We start from the raw sequence: 21898 nt of genomic DNA, 5'->3' as shown, positions 1-21898 counted from the left end.
GTAAGTACGGCCAGGCCGCCGTCGCTCCGTGCGAGTCGGTGCCCTGCCGCCAGCGGTGCCCTGCCGCTCCCCGCCCGGCGGAGGTGGGTGCGGGCGCCCCGAATCCGGAGTTTGTATTCTGCGAGGAGTGGCGCGGCCGGGGAGGGGACGCTCCCCTTCCCTCGATGCCTTTTGTTTCGTTTGGAACTTATTCGCCTTGGGAATGACGGCGGGGGGTCGCCGCCGGGCCCGGCAGCATCCACGTCCCTGACGAGCGCGGTGCCGGGGCCGGGGTCGGCCGTGCCCCCGCGACGGGGGTCGGCGGGGAGGAGCCGGCAGGCCTCGCTTTGGGTAGACGGCGGCGGCAGGATCGAGTAGGTCGGGGCTAGAGCGGCTCCCGGAGCGCGGTTAGCCTCACCCCACGCAGATGAGGGATGGGAAGGTGGGTAACAAATACGCAGCGCCCCGGGGCGGGCTGGGCTCTCCCTTCTTGCCTCCCTCCATCCTTCCGGCCCGATCGCGGCGGGCAGAGTACCCCACCCCGCTCCCTCTCCGTGAGGCGGCGTCGCCGTATCTGAACGTGCTTCTCTCTCCCGTGCCGGCCGCCGCGCCAGACCCCGCACCAGGCTGCGGGCCAGCCCTTCAAATTCACCATCCCAGAGTCGCTGGACCGCATCAAGGAGGAGTTCCAGTTCCTCCAGGCGCAGTACCACAGGTGAGCGCCGGCGGGCCGCCTCGGGGCCAGGGGTGGTTGCCCCGTCGCTGGCCGGGCGCGCGGAGCTGCACTGAGCGGCTGCGTCCAGGCGGTGGCGTGCGGCGTCGCGGCTGAGCCCCGCGGAGGAACCCGGCGGCGCCGTCTGGTGAGGGGCGGCTCGGGAGCCCCGGTCCCTGGCGGTGGCCGGGTGGATGGGGAGGGAGAAGTCAGGACGGGGCTCTCAGGCGGAGGCAGCCCTGCGCGGCGGAAGTGCTCTTGCTGGTGTGCTGCCTGGACATCTGCGAAAGGGTGGGACCAGCGAACCCGGAGTGGTTCGACTCTTGTGCGTTTAAAACATCCGAAACCAAACCAACAAATTGTTGGAGATCCTTATGTGGAGGATTTTAAGTATATCGGCAGAAGACCTGAGCTAATTCTGTGGCACAGAGCATTCAGGAAACTGATTCTCATGTTCGCTCATTCATGTGTGGTGTTAATGCAAAGATTAATAAAATACCAGCGTGCCGTGCTTAAAGAGCCAAGAAGGATTGTTAAATCACACTAGTACTGGAGTACTAACACAAAGTGGACATGATTCTACTGAAGCCGTGGTATGCGGTTCTGATTGCTGTCCTGTCCTTCAGGCATTTTTGTTTTAAGTGTGCTTGCTGCTGAGGTTCCTACAGAGATTTAGGGTACCGGTTCTTACATCCAGGGCAATTGGTGCTACAGTTGCATTAGTCTGTCTTAATTTTGTACTTGTGTGCATCTGCAAGGTGGGGATAGGAATAAAATCTTTGCAGGTTTCCCAGTTAGAAGTAGATTGGTTTTGAGTAGGTTTCCTCTTTTTACCTATAATAGTGTAGTCTTAGCCTTACCTAAAACAATTTGTTTAAGCTATTTATTACAATAGAAATGCAGTATCAGTTATAAACATTTGATATCCAACCTGTAAGTAAAAAGTGCTGGCGTACACACTGTTCCCTAGGATGCTTACTAGTGTCATTAAAAAACCCAGACAGTTTGCAAGAGGGAAGAAAGAATGTTGAGGCATTTGCCTTTGGTGAAAGTAGTCAGAATTATACTGTTGTTAGTGATGAGATAATGCAAGTGCCAAGTGCAACTCCTTTTCATTTATGGAAACAAAAATAGAAAACTTGCTGGTAAAAGATAGTCAAAGTTACTGATTTTCAGGCTATGGAGAAGGTAACGTTAGCTACAGTGTAGTTAAGATTAATAATTAAGAGGCATACTCAAGCTGTAATTGTAAACATGAGCGGTGTTCCTTGGCAGTAATTTACTAAATGTAGTGTACAAAGAAGTGCCTCTATTTTGCTACCGAGAATTACTTAAAAGAAATTCATATACTGTTATTGCTTGAAAATTTTAACACTTAATAGCAGTTCTTTGTCAAAACGTGAAGATTGGACATATTTGAGTTCTGGAGACAGTTTAGGTCTCATACTCCACCCATGAAATATATTTTAAATTTCCTGCTTGGCTTTTGTATTTAAAGTATAAATTGTCTTTTTCTCTCTGTGTGTTAGTTTATGAGTTTTTTAAATTAGCTTTTGCTGTCAAAATACAAATAAAGTAGATAGCAAAACAAGTGACATAACAGCTACATTAAAGTGTCATGTATTTTGTAGCCTTAAATTGGAATGTGAGAAACTGGCAAGTGAAAAGACAGAAATGCAGAGGCACTATGTGATGGTAAGTATATTTGTTTTTTCTTTATTTCAGTAAATATCCCCTAATACAGTATAAGCTAGTGTAAGAAAATAATGTTTGCTCCTTTATTTGCAGTATTATGAAATGTCGTATGGATTAAACATTGAAATGCACAAACAGGTAAGGCATTTTTTTCTAAGCCATTTCAAAATCTGCAGTCTTAATGCATTTAAGTGTAGCCATTCCGGTCATGTGACTGTGTCGTGTGTCTGAATCAACAGGCTGATTAGTAGCTGTGATTAGTAAAACTTTGCCTACCTGCTGTCAAATGAGGTATACATTAGGCTGAGTGGCAAGATGTTCTTAGTATTGGTCCGGAAAGGCATTGGCAAAAAAAGGAAAGATCTTGTCTGTGGATTCAGAAATATGATTCTGTGCTTTATGTGGTTTTATTTTCTTAGTGGTAGAGTCTTTGAAATGTAGAACTGGTCTTGCGCATGTGTAGCATATGTAGTGTGATAGTAGCTCAAATCCTTGCCATTTAAAAGCATGTAAAGTTTAGTAATTTGGAAAGCTGTAGTTGTGACTACGAGTTTGTAAGTTCCCATAAAATTCACACTTGTGGCCACTGTAATGGTGAATAAAGAGAGAACTGAACTGGAACAAGTCGTTAAGGACCTCATAAGAGGAGTAAAACTAAATGATTGCTCAGCCTGGAGGACCTTCGGCTGAGTAGTTGTTGTCTGCCAAATAACACATTAATGGCAGGGTATAAGTATAATGTAGATATGCTGACATTCACTTTTTTTATCAAGATGCTGGTACAATAAGTCTTTCAGAAATTGACAGTTTCTTAAAAAAAATATCGTTAGATGAAGTTGCACAGTTGGACACATTTCAAAGTACAACAATACAATTCTTTCTTGATGTATATGTGCTATTTCATCCAAAACTCTTATTTCGTTAAATTAAAGGGCATGGCTGACTGGCTAGGGCATAGCAGAGAAATTGATTAGTTCAGGCTTGGATCTTCTATATATTCAAAGGCTTTGATTAAGCAAGTGAATTGCAGAGTTGAATTTTTCTGTTGTAACTCTAAACTCTTTGATTTTTGTTTTGTTTTCCTTTGAAAATGTTATATTTTATAAGGTGTTTTTTTAATTCTGTAACGACTTTGTCTGCAAAGCTGGGTAGGTATTCTCCTTGGTTTTAGAGGTATGCTTGTTTGAATGCAAAATGCTGGTTAAAGAAGACATACTATGATGACGTCATCTTTTGAGTAGTGCACTGAATAGGTAGATGGAGCATCAAGAATAATGTTTAGCTTGGTTCTGTATTGTAGCTGCATTAGACTTATTGTCTCTTGTATTTTAGAACAAGATCAATTTTCCTCTGAAGTGTCTTTTCCAGGCTTTGTGATCTGGCGATTTCTTTCTTGGACTTCTTTTCCTTCTTCTCCATTACAACTTTTTGGCATGCTCCAACCTGTGAGGAAGCCAACGTCTGTATAGCAGCCTCATTTGGTACAAAATGAATGGTGGTTTTGGAAGGTGTTTGAAGAGAATGTATGACCTCAGTAAATGTACTAGGAATTAACTTTAGATAAAATCAATTTAGTCCACAAGATTAAAGAGTGTCAAAACCGAGGTTTTCACTTTTACCTTAGCGTCTGTGTATTGCAAGGGTTTGATGTTCTGAATGTGTAGTAGCTACGATTACATACCCAGTAGGCAGTGATATTTCAGAAGCTTTTAGGATTTGTGGTAGAGCATTATACCTGTGTTGTATAAGTAAAAGTAGAGCATGCTTGCTCTGTATGCTGGTAACGAAAGAGTAAGGTTTTGGAGGCATAAGTAAATTTCCCTGGATATGAGTCTCAGACACTATGCTTCTTCATGTTAAGTTATTTTTAAATCCTGATAAAAGTAGCACCTTCATGTTAAAGACTCTCTATTTCGATGCCTATGATTGCAGGTATCACCTGCGATGAAGGTTCCGAATGGTGGTACAGTTCAGTACATAGGTGTTAGAATACAGGAAACAAAACCCAACTACCAATCATATGTACAATGAATTTGTGCGTCTAATGATAAATTCTGAGGAGGCTTTTGGCTGATAATAATCATAATTCTTATTAAAACTAGTGATGTCTAGCCCCAAGAGTGTATCCAGGCTCAAATTGATGCTTTTTGCTGGCTGATCACCAGGATAGCCTACGTGCTCATTATGTTGTAGAGAAGGCTTTTGGAGCTCTCATTACATCTGACAGGAATTCTCTCTATGGGGAGACTGGGCATTAGCTAGGCTCTTGACAGGCTGAAATTATTCCTGCTTTATGGCTTATAACCAAATGCTAGCAAGACATCACCAGGGGACACACAATTGTCACTTCTGACAACATCTTTGTTGCTGAGAAATGCAGCAATGGGGATACTTTCCACTGAACGAGCTTTAATGTTTTTAAGGCCTGCCTCCTATGCACTTGCTCTGGATGTGGATGAAAAAACCCAAAAGATTACACTGCAGCAGTGTTTCTTTATGCAGTGTGGTACGTGCATCACTGTCAGGGTAGAGTTACTTGGGATGAAATGAAGCAATTGCAGTTTGCCTGCATATGAAAGAGCTAATTTCCTGTACTGGTACAGTTACATCAGCAGTTCCCTCTTCATTTGATCTGGTAGTCTATTACAATTTGACTAAAACAAAGTTAGTCAGAACTTAAGTGTTGCTATAAGCAGACTAAATTGAGGTGAACTTCTCACACAGGAACAGCTGTGCTACAGAGCTTTCCACTTGAGTTTGTTGCATTTGACTCCAGAAATGGCAGTGGTAAGACTTCCTGCACAACTTCAGCTTCGGCGTGTCACAGTGGCCTAGTTGCATAACTGTGTGCTTAGATGCAGGTATTCCTGCTGCATTTCAGTGTGCTTGCTGAACAGTGGTCAGGAAATAATCTTGGCATAGTTGTGGCTATGTGGCTGGTTTCTGGACTCTTGTTTCTGTGTGCCTTTTTAAGAATTTCAGAGGTTGGTTGTGTGTGGATTCTTACACTCGTTTTCAGACATAATTATTTTAAGTCGAATAGTTACTGACTAAGGTTTGCATACTTCAAACAGAAACAAACACCTAAGGGTTTGTTTAGGACAGATGCACTTGATTCAGATATTGTTTTCACATGTGTCCAGTAGGTGGAATAAATAAGAACATTTTGTGTGCTCTTAAATTTCTTTTCTGTGTTACGCTGTTCAGGTCAGATTTTTTTCTGCTGTGATGTCCATGGCTGGTAAAGCAGGTACATCAACTACTAGTGCCAACATGTAGAGTTGGTTGGGTGTTAAAAATTCTGCTGTACTGAAAAGAGTTGCTGCCCTTTGCTATTAGGGTAGCACCTCTTTATTTTCACTGGCTCTGTCTGTCATCTTCTGTCATAGGTCAGAAGGTAGGGGTTCCTGTGCATTTAATGCATAGATTGTTTATGTGGAAGATTAGTTTTGTTCTGGGGCAGGCCAAAGAAAGAAAAATGCATCACTGCTGAACCAACTGACAGACTAAATCAGCTACTACAGTATGTGGATTTCTGCCATCCCAATGGTGATCACTAGCTATCCCTCTATTTGAATAGGTTATTGTGACCTCTGTGACCTGCCTGGAGACAGATCTGTCATTTAGTACCTTGCGTCTTGTACGGAAGTACACAACCTCCTAAACTGCATTATGTTAACCAGTTGTACAAGAGTTAAATGTTTGTTTAGGCTTGGACTGTTTTATGGAATAATTTCTTATGCTGTACGATAAAGGACAGAATCTTCTGCTGATATATCATTAGAACATCAGTCTTCAGAAGTGGGTTAAATAGAAGGGAAGTAAGGAGCTTAGTCAGCTTTCTACAGCTGCTGAGTAGGATGGCTGTGCTGTTAAAAAGGATTTATAGAGAAATTATTTTTTTTTTCTACTTGCATTGTTGTGGTTTTGCTGGTGTACAGTGAGTGTTTCGTGAGCATTTTACACTTCATGCTGTCACATAAGACCTGTTTTTATTTAAACCAGGTAAGATTGATTGGGACATAATATTTTTTACTCAAAATTGTACTTACTCTACAAATACTTGGTTTCTAAATAAGTACAGTTGTATCACCAGTGCAGCCGTTTCAACCACAACTAGAGTTACCAGTTAGAACGGGGAGGAAAGACTAGAGTGGTGACCTGTACTTCCTTGACTTTGAACCACATTCAAGCTCAAGACCAGAATTATTGTTAAAAGGTTTTCTGACAGATTAAGGGCACCGTGTCTCCAAGTGAGGCCTTTAGATAACCATTTTGTCAGATATGATCTATTATGTCAACTCCATAAACAATTCGATCTGAAAGTAGGTCACAGTGTAAGCACTGCACATATGTTAAATACTGCCTATCATATCTCACATTTTAGAGTTGGTCTACCCATTTTTAGGTTCCTGTTACGTGTGTTGTTAAACTGTTCCCTGGCACTGCTGGAACTTAACATTGCCAGATGTCTGTTGATGTATTTATGGATTGGTTCAAGTGGGGAAAAAAAACCCCTTACTAGTATTTTTTGGGGCAAGGAGAAGAGTAAGAGGGAAGATGCTTTGAATGTGTAGTGCTCTTTCTGTTGTAACAGATTCCATGGAAAAAGCTTAGCACCTTTCCTCTTTCTGCTGATTGTTATACCAAATCAAGGTGAGCATTTGAGTTACCTTTTCTCCCACCGTACTCCATCATTTAAGTGTTTGCATGAGAGGAAAGTGGTAAAATTGCATTTTCTCTTGTGCAAAATGGAAGATAGGACCTTCACAGTTGGCATACAGTAAAAGCCTTTAAAATCACTTTTAGGTTAACTGGCGGTTATCAGAAGACTGCACAGTACTGTTATTTTAAAAAAGATAATAGCTTTGGGTAGAAATAATAAAGTTATGTTTCCACTTGAAGTAAGATTTGGGGATATCTAATCGCAATTATGTCAAACAATACTATTTTCATGTTTTGCATAACGCTTGGGCTGTGAATGTAGCTATTTGAGCATTAGTAGTTGCTTGCATAGTTCCTTCCAGAAAAGGGATAAACAACAGGTGACAGGGAGAATTCCTGATTTTCTGGCATGCGTTTGTCAAAACGCTAGTTTAGTGGATTGGTCCTAGTGATTACTCATAGGCCATGGCTTTTAAAGTACTTGCAAGTTGGTCTCATGTTCAACCTGAACTTGCACTTGCAGACTGTGCTTTTGGAAATACCAAATTTCCATCTTGAGTATTTTGTGGAGGTAATCTTGTACAACATCTTTGAGCAACACTTTCTAGTGTTTGACCCACCATCATTGTGAAGAATTTTTTTCCTTCACTAACTAGGACCTTGCCTTTCTGCACTGGTGACCATTGTCTGACTTCTGTTCTTGTACTCTGCACCTCTGAGAACCATCTGGCTTACTCTCCACCTCTGTGTCAGCAATCCGATCTTCTCTCACATTAATCCTCTTCTTGAAACTAAACAAATCCAACTTCTTCCTCATACATTGTGTTCTACAGTTCCCTCATGATGTTGCTTGGGGACTTGCTCTGGTTTGGCAACATGTTCCTTCTTGCCAAACAAGGGGGAGAAAATTTATTTTTATTATCTAGCTGATTACAGTCATACTATTGCATCCTAGTATAAGGTGTAGCCTTCATCAGCACCAGAGTGTAGGGCTGATGCATATTCAAGGACACCTGCATCCTCTTCTGCATAACTGCTATCTAGGGTGTTTCCACCCTGTCTGTGCTGTTGTGGGGAGAAGGTTGTTTCAGGTGCAGTTCGAAACCCAACCGTTGTTCGCATTGAACCTTGTTTCCACTGCTTTTATTTGATAGCTCCTAGTTCTAGGGATAGGCAAGTGGGTGATTCTTAGCTGCTCTTACAGTGCATTCAAAATTTTATGTCTCTGTTGTAACCCATCTGTGTTGACTCCTTTTCAGGTTTGGCAGTCCCATCCCTACACAGTTGTGTAGCTTTCTTTGATTAACTGCCTTGCTTTTCCCTCAACCTTTTTTTTTTTTTTTTTTTTTAACTTCACCTGTTGAAAAGAGAGGACTAGAACTACATGCAGTTTTTGGAGTGCGGGTGAACCAGAGTTTTATATTATCACATAATTCTGGTTTTTTTTGATGTTTTTACTCTTTTTTTCCTTTTTTTCTTTTTCCTTTGCAAAAGATCTCAATATGTGATTTCTCTTTTGGCTGTCATGAAATGCTGAACAGCATAGGTTGTAGTCACCTATCACGTTTGAGTTCTTGCTCATGAATGATGGTTGTAAGCTCAGAAGCCATCATTACACAGTATGGCTAGGGATGACTGCTTCCAGTGCTGCATTTTTTTTGATAAATAACCAGCCCACTCTGCTGTGTTAAGATTCAAATGGAAACAATATTGAATTTTGTTACTTGGAAAAGTTTTGTTTACACCATTATTTCATAGGGTAGTTGTAGTTAGTTTCTTAGCGCTTGAGGATTCTTTTAGTTGTTAGCAAGCCTAATTTTTATAAAATACGTTTTTTAGTGTGGGGGAAACAGTTCAACAAATTAACTTGGTAGGTTTCGCTGAACTTCTTAGAATGATAATACTGTTCTGTGGCTGATGTTTTAAGTGTTGAAGAAGGCTGTCTCTAATTGAAGTTGGCTAAGTTTCGCTTTCTTTATGTTCTTCAGAAGTGTGAGCAAATGAGCAGAGATAATTAAATTGCAAAGTAAAGCTCTTTGAGGGGTGTTGTGTAAGCTTTGTGTCAGGGCTGCTTATCTGTAAATACCTTGTACTTCTCTTGGGTGATCCAAGGAGCTAACTAGCTTTTTCGGTATGTGGTGAGGAATCAGAAAACTGAGGCTATTTTGGTGTAGATTTTTTGTTTGGTGTTTTGTCTTGCTTTTTGTCACACCACCCACCCCTCAACAGCAAGGATGTGTGGGGTTTTTCTGTTCAATCTTTTTTTATTCCTCTTGAAGGTTTTGGTTTTTATGTAAACAGTCGGTTAAAGCAACTTACTTGTGAGGTGACCAGTCAGTGTGTTGGCAAGAACAAGCACAATAAAAGCTGCATTAGGAGGCATGCCATTGGGATTTGCAGTAAATATGTTACAGAACACAAGCAAATTGCCAATACTGCTTGTTTAGCAGTTTGCAAGGGTAATGGAAGTATGGATTTTTGAATTAAAAGGAAAGGACTGTTCTTTCTCTGTGTTGCAACATCTAGTTGATGACTTGCGGATAAAATTGATTTAGAGAACAAAATGTTGCTGCCTCTATTTGTGCCATTTTAAAGGCTTCTATGGATTAGCAAGGAAAAACAGCTTTCAGTTTTGAAGAAGGGGAGTAAGGATGGATATGCTTATTGGGCTGCATCCTGATTAGGTATTATGTCTAAGAGGAAATCTGCTTTTGTTAGGTCAAAAAAAGAAAAGGGCATCTGAAACCATTTGTTTTTTATGATCTGTCGCAACGTGCCTATTTATGAAATTGCTTAGAAGTATTCTAAAAGCCCTGAATTACTGTGGTCTTTGCTTCATGGTGTGATGATCCCAAGTTTTTGAATGTAGAAGTTTGAATTAAATCCCTGGAGGAAGGGAATGAAACCCCCATGATTTCATAGGAAAAATAACTAATAGAATGTTCTTTTGTGGTGTGGCCACAACAGTTCCCATTTTCAACAATGTTTTTTGGTTTGTCTAAAAAAACCAAAAAAAGCAGAGATGTTTATCACTATTCTTCACGTGTGAGCTCAGTTGTGAAGTCGTCCCTGTGAACTAGCAGAATCGGCTATACTAGTGTCATTCCTGACAGGGTGCTTCTCTTATCTGTTAGCAAAGACTTAACAGTAGTGGTGACTTGCAAGCTCTCTGGGTAGCAGAGTGCTTTTATATCCTTGCTGTTGAAGTGCTTTTTCAGTTACATCTTCAATCTTTTGTGATGTGGCTTGAGCTGATACATTTTCCTCACCCTGGATAAGGAGAGTAGATAGTTCCCCTGCCTTCCAGAACCATTTTGTATACCTCTACAGTCCAATATTCATTCTCTGAATGTTGTTGCCCAGATGAAGTAAAGTGCCTGAGATAAGTGCATTTCTCCAGGGGAGGAAAAGCTGTACTGTGTGGCTTTGAAAGTTTACATAGCATATGACTTACTGTGGTAGCAGCCTTTTTTACAACAGCATACTATTGACTTATGTTCAACCTCTGATTGACTGTGACCAAGAAATTCTTTCCTGGCCCATTATTTCCTTTTCCTTTATGTTCCTGTCTAGGCATACCATGGTCCTTTATGCCTGTCCTTTACCCTTTGTAGTCCATTTTTCCATTCACTGGAAGTGAGTTCTGAAGCTATTCTCTGGTATAGTCTGTCTTTCTCAGCTTGAAGCTCCCTTCACATTAAGGATTAGGGCAAATGAAGAGATCTTCGTGCTTGTTAGTGGGAAATACAGAAAAATACAGGACCTATCATGCATGCAGAACTTCTTAATTTGCAGAAGAGAAGGATGTATTCATGCATGGTTTAATCATCAAGCAGTTTTGTGTTCCTGTGAAGTTCTAGCTGGGCTGGGTGATTGCTGCTCCTAATAATGCTGAGTGTCAAATTCTTAGCAACAAATACCTTTCTTAGACATAATTATATTATATTTTGAGGTATTGCATAATTCTGATGTTGCTTACTGCTAGAAAATACTTCTGAGTTGTAATTTATATCCGTATTTCACTTAGGAGTTTACGGATTAAAAAATCCATAAAAATCTCTTATGGATAAGATTTTTAATGATCCACATTTAAGGAATAGTGATTATGCTGGAGTGTCTTTTGCTCCTTCATTTACTGTTTTCTCTCTATTTGGCACTGGCCGCTTGTAGTTTCCTATCCACATGGCGCTTGCGGTTTCTTCAAGGTGTCCACTGGCTGCTCTGTTGTCAATAATGTGCTCTTTTTATTTCATCAGGCCTAGTCAATTTGAAGATGTTTTACTTGGAATGTTCTGATCTGCTCCTTTCATGTTTAAGCTGCATTGCTGATACATTAATTATGTGGTTGGTAATGATTCTTGTGTAGTTAAGATGAATGCAAAATAAATATAGACTTTTTGGCCTTCTTGATTTCCCTTGACTGTATCTTTTCTTTTCTAATTGAGGGGATTGAGGGAATCAAAGTGTTGTTTTTGTTTTCCTCCTGACTACTCCAAGAGGTAGAGTACTAGCTTCACTGGAAGTATCGCTTATTACTGTTACATAGGTAAAAAAATACATGCTTCTGCTGTATATGTTCATATTCTCTCACGTGGCCTAGTTTCTTCTTCCTGTATGCTTTCCTGTTTGTATGAAGTCAGTTGTGAATTCAGCATTTAGTCTCTTGGTACAATCCCATCCCCTTTTTAACTTGGTCCCTTCCTTTTCTGTTCTCACATGTACTAACTGTCATCTCTGTCCTTCATATTGTTTCATAAAGAAAATGTAAGCTCTTCACAATGCTATTTTATCTCCCTCCTCAGTAATAGGTCCTATAAAACTGATCTTAGCAGTTGACATTCACTTTCCAGAGGTCTTACTGTCTTTTTCATACTTCCTTCCCCTCTCGATGATTATAAACTCTGCAGTCATTGTCAGTCTCATGAGTTTCTTCTTAGACAATTTCAATCAGTTCTTCTCTATCGGAATGTCATCTAGATTGTATCTTTAGTATTTTTTTCTATTTTGTCAGAAACGGAATATTTATAAAGTGTAATAAAATGGGGAAGAAACTTATTGACATGTTCCCAAAGTTTTGCTGAAAGATTTCCAAACTTTTTCCCATATAGTGAAAATCTCCGTTGTTTTCACTTTCCTTCTGAATTCTGCGTGATGGATAATTCTGCTAGTTGCTAACATAGGATTGTCAGTCATCTTAACTTGTTGTTCATTAGTGAGTCACCTGATGGCAGCTGAAGGATTGAGATGAACACCTTTTTAAGGCCTTAATTTTTTTCTCAGACTTGATGGATTACTGAAACTGAGCTGTTAGTCAACTAAGTATTGTAAAATGGTGAAACCAAATTTAAGATACAAAAGTGCATGTGACTGACTTTGTAAGTTTAATTTGGTTGCAGTTGGTAAAGTCGTGGTGAATGTAGTGTATTGAATTCTTTCCCCCATATTTCAGGCCTTTGTCGTAATGTTTTTTTGGGTTTTTTTTTTTTTTTTTTCATCAGACATCATGCTTATTGTTCTAGTCAAGTCCAGATCTACTGCTGTTGTAGTCTTACTTGAATGTGTTGATAAGGGCTGAATCCTGACTGGGAGTTTATTGACTTGCATACTGTAAATGTATGTGCTTGGTTTGAGGAACTCTACTGCTCTCATTTTAAGAAGCTGCATGGTTCAAGGCAATTCTCCAGCTATGCAAGGCTCTGGCTTTCTACTTCCATCCTAATGAAGTGCTGTGTGGCAAGTCTTGCAAGGATCTATGCAGAAATTTAGGTGTGGCTTGTGTGAGAGCAAAATAGGAATTAATTTTAAAACAATACTAAACTATATGAAAAGCCAACTTTTTTTTTTTTCTGGTAGCATGTGGCAGTTACAATGTAGATATACTGCTTTTTCATGCTTCCTTTCTTTTTCCCTCCCCCTCCCCTCCTGTCGCTTGGCTGAGGTTCAACATGATTTACAGCTGCAAATGGGATGGGCAGTTGTGTTCAGTGGTTCATTGAAAGCTACACAGTATGCGCTTCTCTCTGTTCTTATACGAAGCATTGCAAGTAGACATCTGAAATATATTCAGTCACTTCACTTTACAATTGAAGGAAGTCCAAACCAGTAGAAGGTGTTTGGCAAGTGTAGCTGTTGATTTCTGCATTGTATGTAGCTTATGTTTAAAGTAAGATGACCTTTCTGTGCTTTAAACTGGCACCTATGAGGGTATAGATAAATGTAGTTTCGGTACTGAATTTAAAAAATTCAGTCCAGCATTCTGTGGCTTTATCATTTTGTATTTTTATTCTACTAATATTTCTGTTAATTCTTACTCTCCCCACTCACACTTGCAATATGGCAGTGTCTTGGATTTTTTCATAGGTAAAGACTTTTCATGCCAGTCTTGTGGGATCTCAATATTACCTTGTGGGTGGCTGACCTTGCAATTAAAATGAGTAGTACAAATATCAGGCAGAGGGAAAGCTGTATTTGTTAAAAAATGTCATGTTAAAGTGACAGTTTATGCCCTAAATACAGACATTGTTGCTGAAATGAGTGCTACCAATTGCCATTTGTCAGATTTAATTTCAAATATCTGTTTAGAATAAGCTTTCTCAGCCCCTCCTTTTGGTAACAATATTAGTAATGACAGTAGTTGTAATTTAAAATAGACTTTTAAGGCCAACTTCCACAGTTTGTTGCAGCTTAGTTGGTATGGTGGTAAAGTGGAGATGAATGTGGCTACTTGTGCAAGTCTATTACTCAGGAGGCCTGTAAATTTGATTGGCTGCTGCAGTCCTAGCATAATCATTTGATTTGAGAGCAGTAGAAAGATAAGATATCCAATTACCCAAATGATTTGCAGGGTAAGCCAACGTTGTCATGGAGATGTGAGTTGGAACAAATTAAATTTTAAGCAATAAAATAATCTTAAAGCACGTTTGGGAACAAGAAAATTTGGCAGTGGCACTTAACCTGTATTGAATCCTAGCTTGAAATGCTGTTGTTTGACATTGATGTACTATAGAGGCCTTAACTTTTAAGTGGCATGTTGCCTTTATTTTTTTCTTTCCATTTGCAGCCATTACCAAAACAGATTGTATTGTATTAGTTTTAAATAAAAGGGCATTAATAATCTATGCATATTTCAGTGGTCAACATGGATTCAATAGCTTATGAACAGCAAAGTTCATAGAATGCTAGCCTTAATAATTTGAGGCTTTTGAATATTTAAGTTTTGAGATTTAATTATACCTCCAACCTCACCTCCCACACCCTTGGCAATAAATTTTTGGAAGTGCTTGAATCTTTCTGTAGCAGACTTCTAACAAAGCATGAAGAGAGCTAAACACAGTGAAATTTTGTAATTTAATTGCTCTGTAAATGCATGCTGCTTGTTGTCTTTGAATCACAAAAAGGATAAAGACTTCACTATTCACTTGTGATTTCAGTGATTCTGCAGGAAAAATGAAAATATTAAATGGGAACTAAATTTGAGCTCAAGACTAAAATACACTAATGCAGTTTCTTACCTACAGACTTCTGAAATGTTGTATTTAACTGATTTCTGGCTTGGAACAGAGATTTAAAAATGGTCAAGCATGTAACATTAAAGAGAGCTTTTATCCACATGGCTGTTAGACAGGTGGAGATGAAAATTGGTCTGAGGTCAATATAGCCAATTGTTAAAAATAACATCTTATAAGGTGTAATTTTTGCTTTAGATCATCTTGGATGCTACAGCTAAAGTCACTGCTGGGACATGTGGTAGACTCTGATTGGAGCAAACCCAGAATTATTATTGTTGGAACCTTTGAAGCTGAAAGGTGATTAATTCTCCTCAGAAGAATGTTGCACTGTTCACTTATCAGTGAGAGTATTGGCTCCCATAGGCTAGGTCTTCCGTGAGGTCTGACATGAACCTGAGATTGTGCCTTCAAGTCCTTCTGGGTTGACACAGCTGCATTCAGTTCTGCCAATGTTCAAAGCAATTTTGCAGATCATTTTCTGAAAGACTGTTGAGGATCTCTGTAATTTTTGCTTTGCCATCTTCTGATGACAAAAAATGGTTTCCTTTGAGCACTGACTTGATCTTTGGGATCTTTTTACCATAAGCCTCTGTCAGTAATTGAAAAGTTTCCATTGTATTTTTCTTCAATTTCACAAAAAATAAATTGATGTTAACTTGATGTTCAGTCTTGCACGCTGACATTTTCTGACAGAGGGTAAGAAAGCATCTATATTTGCACACTCATCTACTTCTACTGAGTGAAGTGATCGAGTTGGGCCTTGTCTCACTGTGACAGGTTAGAACATGTTCTGTAAGCACCTCTTAGTCTCTCCTCTCCCACTCTTGGTCCTGAGCTATAGGATTAGTCTTGGTTTTTGGTTTTGTTTTGTTTTGGTTTTTTGTGTTGGACTGCATATGTGGATGTTAGGTGTGATGAGAAATACAGTTAGTGTTTAGATACTTGTATTAATCTTCCTTCTTTTCATTCCTTTGCAAAAACCTGAAGCTTAACAAATCATGTTGATTTAAATATGGTATCTTAGATGTTGTTTTGTAAAGTACAAGCTGTCAAAATGCAAAATTATCTGGAATAGATTACTGTAGAGGAAAAGAATTATTTTTTAACAATGCAGAAGGAAGTACTTCACAAGTGTATGTACAAGCTCTTTCTTGACTGCTTAGTAAGATTACATATTTAAATTAATATTATATTTAGTAACAAGTCTGACTGTTTTGTTCTCTGTCATTATGTTAAGAATTCACGTTAGCAAGAGATATACTTAAGTGCAAACACTTGAGTTTGGCAATGGTTAGGTCAAAATATTTAAGTCCTTAATTAGATGGAACAGAGGAAAATTACAAGTGCACAAAAAAAAATCTGTTGACTCAACTTAATTTTACAAAATGCAGCTGAATTCCTTCATGCTAATTTTTAATGATACTTCAGAAGGGAGGGTAACACTTTAGTCAGGGGTCTGACAAGCTTGTCATTTGCAAATAAATTAAAAGACAATCATTACTACAGCAAGAGCCAGTGAGTGATGTAGTTTTACCATTATTTGATGGGCCCCACATTCAAGTCCTCTATTAAAAATGAATGTATTCAAGAGGCTCTGCATTAAGAACACAAACAATTAAGGGCACTTCAAATGCTTTGCCAAAAGCTGCCATGGAGTTAGGAGGGTTTTCATGATGGAAGCAGGCTTCTACAGTCTGCTTTACCAGGGACCCAGAGAACATGGGCAATGTTCTTGAGCATGTTTGTCTATGCTCAAGCAGCTTTCTGCAAAATTTTCTTTTGTTTACTCATTCTTCTGGCTGCCCTACATATCTCTAGATCAGCAGTTAGATTATATATATAATATATATAAATGAAAGCTGTTATACTTCTGAAAACAAAGGTAGTCCCATGGGTCTAGGACAATTAACTTTTTGGACCCTAAACTTCTCAGCTTAACATCAGCCAAACAGATTGCTAGGTATGCAACAGACTTTCTTTCCCTACCTTCCTTTCTGGACAGACATATTAGGTATATGGAAAGATGCACCTTAGTACAGAGGTTCTCATGATGGTGTGTTTTTTTCCTTGTTAAGAGAAATTGAAATTGATTTGGTTATATAAATTGAATAAGTGATAATAGTTATGCTGGTAACTTCATTGTATTGCCTTTGCTTGTATGTGTGTAGTACCAGTACTGAAGACCACTCACAGAATGATGACTATTTTATGGTTGTGCCTCAAACTAAACAGACTACTGTGTGAAATGATAGTTGTTTCTATTGATCTGTTTCTTGCCTTGTGGCAGGGGGAGAAAGTTTTGCTTTTGACTGCATTGCGTATATTTAAGGAGAACATTTTTGTTCTAGGAAGAAGCCATTTCAGAACTCCTGTAGAGACTTTTGTCTCTGCAAAACTTGAGTGGATGTGTTAAATTCCAGAATTTGGTCAGGTGGAGTCCTTCAGGTTACGTGAGAGAGACATCGTGTTCTACAGTTCTCAATGCTATCAGATATGTTCCCTGTGTCTGTCAGAGGTGTGGGAGGAGATGATAAAGCTTGCCAGTTATGCTTAGAACCAAAATCACCTGTCTGCTGAGACATAAAAGCAGAGATTGGCTTTTGCATCTTTATTACTACTTGACTGATATACAAGGATCATCACATTGCAGTATCTTTCCTAAAAAAAACTCATGATGGTGGGAGGGCTCCAGAAAAGGCTTAGGAGATGAGTTAGGAATGTTTTTAATCTGACTACTTTTAAAGAGTTTATCTTTGCCAGGGTTTATGTATGTCATGTGATGGAGGGCCTGATGATTATCAGCAGGGATCTTTTGTTTCTTGTGTCTTAGAACAAAACAAAACCCATAGGAAATATCTAGATGGATTAACAATATGATGGAGACTGAGCTGTTCAGACTATCTTGTATGTAGCCTGTTTTCATATCTGGACACTGATTTCAGTTTTGTGCAAATGTGCTACAGTGGTTGCAGGAGATGTTTTTAAGGTGGACTGTATGAGTTGTGCAAGTACCTTGATGTTTAATTATAATGGCAGTTCTGAGTGGAGCGCAGATGGATAGGTCTGAAAATCTCTAAGACTCAGGATGAGAGTAAACAATCCCTATACCCCACTAGAAATCTTGTTCAAGTTGACATGCCAAATATGGAACATATATAAGTTTCACTAATTTGCTGTTATTGACTATCACATTTTCTGATCTGAGTCCTGTTCTTGTCTGCATTATTTTAATTCTCAGTAGGGATGTTTTAGAAGAATATGAATATGGATGAATACAATATGGATGTTTTTTATCTTTTGTCTCCGTTATGCCTCACTTCTGTTTTGGTATTTCTTTTGTACTACTGATGGTGTGTTTCTGTCAGCAAAACTAATTTTCCTTCTAATAGGCAGATAAAATTGATCATGAAAGAAACATTTTTCTTCCATGACTGTCACCATCATGTTATGCTGCTTGATAATTTGAGTAATAATAGATCTGCCCTTTAAAAGGCTTTATCCTGGACTTAATGGATTTCAAAAATGCTTTACTTGTTAATGAGCTATATACAAGGACCAGATTTGTGCCTAAATGTGTATACAGATTAGGTGCTTTAAGTATGGCAGATGTCCTAGCTAACTCAGTCTCTGTCGTCATCTGGGCTTAAATATTAACTGCTTATATTTGCAGTAGTATGAAGATGTGGATTTTTTTTGTTATTTCCTTCACCGTATGAACTGAATATAACCCTGTACACTGCAGCAAACCTAAACCATAGTTTTAATCAAAATACTTTTCCTCTGTAGACAGAAATCGCGAAGAGATTGAATACAATTTGTGCACAAGTCATCCCATTTTTGTCTCAGGAAGTAAGTAAAACTATTCAGCTGTTAAAGTGCAATTATGTTGCCTTTCTATTTGCAAATTGGCTAGTTTTAAGTTGTTAATTTTATTACAATACGCAAATGTAAGGAACATCTGTTACAGCTGAAGTGTGCAAACCGTCTGCTAATTTGGTCTGACAAATCTGAGTTAAAACTAGTGACAATGGCTTAGCCTCATTCATTGCCTGAGGAGACTGTGACTCTCTAAAATACTACAAATGCAACAAAACGCTTTCGTTTCTAATCATGGTGATTGCTTATTTGATATTCAGTTGTCAAATGTGAATCTAGTGAAATAAGCATGTTTATCTTGTCTGCATATATTGTATCAAATTCTAGTGTACAAGGTGAGTAGTTAGCTCAGATGCAAAGCACTGTTTATGGTTATGAAGCTGCATCTATTCTGAATGACTGCAAACGTAGCATATTGCGGACAGCTGCTGTTACATCTTGAAGCCTGTTATTTTGGATATGCCTTCTTAATCAAACCCGACAGTTTACGAAGAGTACTTGTAATTGTTGAGTTTGGTGGTTTCTTTCCCCTGCATACAATTTCATGTACTCTGTGTCTATAAATGTTAAAATTGACACTAGTGTGAAGTTAACATTATAGTTCTGTCAACTCAATTACAAACTCATTAGACTTTTGCCAGAAGATTAATATTTAAGTGCCATGGGGGAAGAGGTGAGGTGGCTGCCTTCAGGGCTCTGGTTTGCTTTTAAACAGGTGAGAAATAGGGTACTGTTACCTCTTATCTGCACAAAATGTCTTACAATAGGTAGCCTGGTCTCCTGCAGACAAATGGGTTATTCAGATGTTTATGATACTGGTTTGATTTGGTGTGGTCAATACTTTAACATAAATTCCTCCCTGTACCCTTTCTTCTTCTACTAGCATCAGCAGCAAGTGGCCCAAGCGGTAGAACGTGCCAAACAAGTGACCATGGCTGAGCTGAATGCCATCATCGGGGTACGTGGCCTTCCAGGTCTACCTCCTACAGTGTGTATAACTTGCTTTCATATATTACGCTTTACTATTTTAAAATAACCTTAATGTTTTGATATCTAACACTGTTTTGATGCCCATTGTTGCTGAAGTGTTTGCTTTGCTTCACACAATTTTAACAGGGGTAAAGTTAATAGTTTACTTTGTCAGAGCATCATTTTGTGCAGCAGTGCTGTACTTAATAAAACTTCTTCTGCAAGAAGTTCCTTGTTTACTTTTAGGTGTTTTATGTCAGTTCATCTAGTTACCTCGTGCAAAGGTGACCTCTTTTTTGTGACCCCTGAGTTCTTGAAGCCTGTACAACTCTTCTTTCTTTTTCTTGTGAATCTTTCATGAATTTGAAATTAGCAGGCTGCTGAAAAGAGACTTCACTTGCCTTTGAAGTAGTATTAATTGTCTGACATGGTGTTCTAATAGCCTTTCACCAAATTTGTGCTTCTAAATATGCTGAAATAAGTTACTACTTACTTGTGACTGGTTGTCAGTCACAAGTCATTTGCTTTGTATTAATGAGCTTTCTGAACCATACTTTCCTTCAAATGCATGAGTTCATTTCCCCCTACCACTAAGTTTAGAATATTTCTCATGTTTTCTGCCCTTGCAGACTAAGCGAGAGAAGCAGCTGAAACAAAAAACCTGTCCTTTCTGATTTTATTCATATGTGAGTGCTTTGAGCAGATTCAACTTACTCATTTATCAGTTTATGTTAATTGCTTGTGAGAAGATGCCCTGCTGGTCTTTATAGTTCCCTCAGACACTTTGTAATGATAATTAGACATGCTGCTGTGCAGATTAACTGTGCCATAGTCCAATGATGTCTAGAGACAATGGAACCAGTTAATCCATGTGTGCTTAAAATTACATCCAAACTGGAGACAGAAAAAAAATAGGAGTGAGGGAGAATTAAAAGAATTGAGCCTCAGCTTGAAAACTCTCCTTTCATCAGTTTCTCAATTGCAGATCTGCAGTCAGTTTGCCTGTGCTAAGCTTATTGGCAGTCAATTAGGTGAAATAAACTGGCAGGGTGACCTTCATTTCCTTTTAATAGCTTTTCCTCCCTGAAATAGGGGACTTCAGTGGATTTTCAGCTTAAATTTTATTCAAGCTGTTTTATTACAATTGACAGATATGCTTTGCCTAAACATACCCCCCCTTTAAATCTAAGCTGTTTTTTTCCCAAGTTTATCGAATTTTGACTGTTACTTAGTTGATTTGCTAATCACATCCTGGAAACCCACAAAATTACATCTCTCTTTGTCACAATCTTGTCTGTGCTTTGCTTGTGTAATGAGTTACTTTAAGAATATCTGATTTGATCTTTGAAATGCAGCATATGTACATTTTTTGGTATTTGATTAGCAAAGATTAGTGAAAGCAGTACTTTTTTGCACATTTTTAAAATAATTTTTCTTTAGGATGAAAGTGAAATGGAAATTCCTTTTTAATGAATGAGTTAAAGAATATTTCATGCAGTAAATGGAAATAACATATTACAATATATTGAAAAGCATTCTTGCTGGATTTAGGATAGTGCTTTTTAGCCAAACCAAATTTTGCTCTCTCAAGCTTGTCATGTACCTATTTTTTTAAAGTCTGAACAATATAGTCTTTTAAAAGCAATAGGATCTGCAAGAATTTTTTTTTTTTTTCTTTTGGAAGGAAATGTCTTTGGGAGCAATAAAAGGATCCTCCACCATTTTTTGTTTATAAATTATCTGAGATTCACCAGAAGAGACAATTTCTCATGGCTTCTGAATGGTGCCAAAAGAAGACATAATTGTGAATGAGGAAAATAACATGTTTGGCTCAGAGTCTCTTTGACCATGTAGATGCATGCATATTCCTGATGCTAAAACTAGATGTTTGTCACTGTGGTCTTTTACAGTCTTACATAATAAATAATTGTCTTGTACTGCACAATAAGTTTCATGCTCTGACATATGCATGATTTTGTTTGGAAAGGATGATGTGCATCCTGGAAAATCTGAATGGCATAAAATTGGGTTGACAGTTGAGTGGACCTTTGCCTCCCCCTCACTGAGCATGCAGTATGTCAAGCCCGCTTCGCAGAGGGGAGGAGTTATCAGAAGCCTTTCTATTCTTACAAGCGGCAGCTGCACTGAGAGTGAGCGTGGCCCAGTTCGATAGCAGCTGTCGGTATTGTACAGGGACTTGACTTAGTGCAAAGAGCAATGGAAGGGCCATGCTGTTAAAGTGCAATGTCTTTCAAGATAAGAAAAGAAATAGTAATTTAATGGCATAGACATCTGTTATAAGAATGAAAGATCATGAAACTTCTTTTCAGAATGCAAATGGCCTGAAGCAGTCTGTACCAGAAGAAGGTGTAATTGAGTAGCCTCTGCATACTACAGAGCATACTTATGTACAGTAAATTTTGAGGGTAGGAGGAAAATTAAATTTTCCTAGCTGGTGTTCACTTGTATAGTTTTCTTTGATTAGATAACATCT

General features: G+C 38.8%; 1 protein-coding gene across 10 annotated transcripts in view; it reads left to right on the top strand.

Moving 5' to 3' along the window:
• Positions 1-21898, top strand: part of TLE1 (TLE family member 1, transcriptional corepressor) — a 76817-nt gene that overhangs the window by 1522 nt on the left and 53397 nt on the right. For 3 of the 10 annotated variants that reach the window (XM_054055475.1, XM_054055470.1, XM_054055469.1), the window contains exons 2-6: positions 594-694; positions 2323-2386; positions 2480-2524; positions 18346-18408; positions 19319-19423. In XM_054055475.1, the coding sequence (XP_053911450.1) occupies positions 594-694; positions 2323-2386; positions 2480-2524; positions 18346-18408; positions 19319-19423 (378 nt within the window). Of the gene's footprint in view, positions 1-16; positions 422-593; positions 695-2322; positions 2387-2479; positions 2525-18345; positions 18409-19318; positions 19424-21898 lie in introns of those variants that run through there. The other 7 variants (XM_054055479.1, XM_054055474.1, XM_054055473.1 and 4 more) reach the window with 4 other exon arrangements.

The sequence above is a fragment of the Cuculus canorus genome, chromosome Z, assembly GCF_017976375.1.
Source record: "Cuculus canorus isolate bCucCan1 chromosome Z, bCucCan1.pri, whole genome shotgun sequence".
In the NCBI taxonomy this organism is placed as follows: domain Eukaryota; kingdom Metazoa; phylum Chordata; class Aves; order Cuculiformes; family Cuculidae; genus Cuculus; species Cuculus canorus.
Note: the sequence above shows the minus strand (reverse complement) of the source record. Positions and strands in the feature narration are given on the sequence as shown.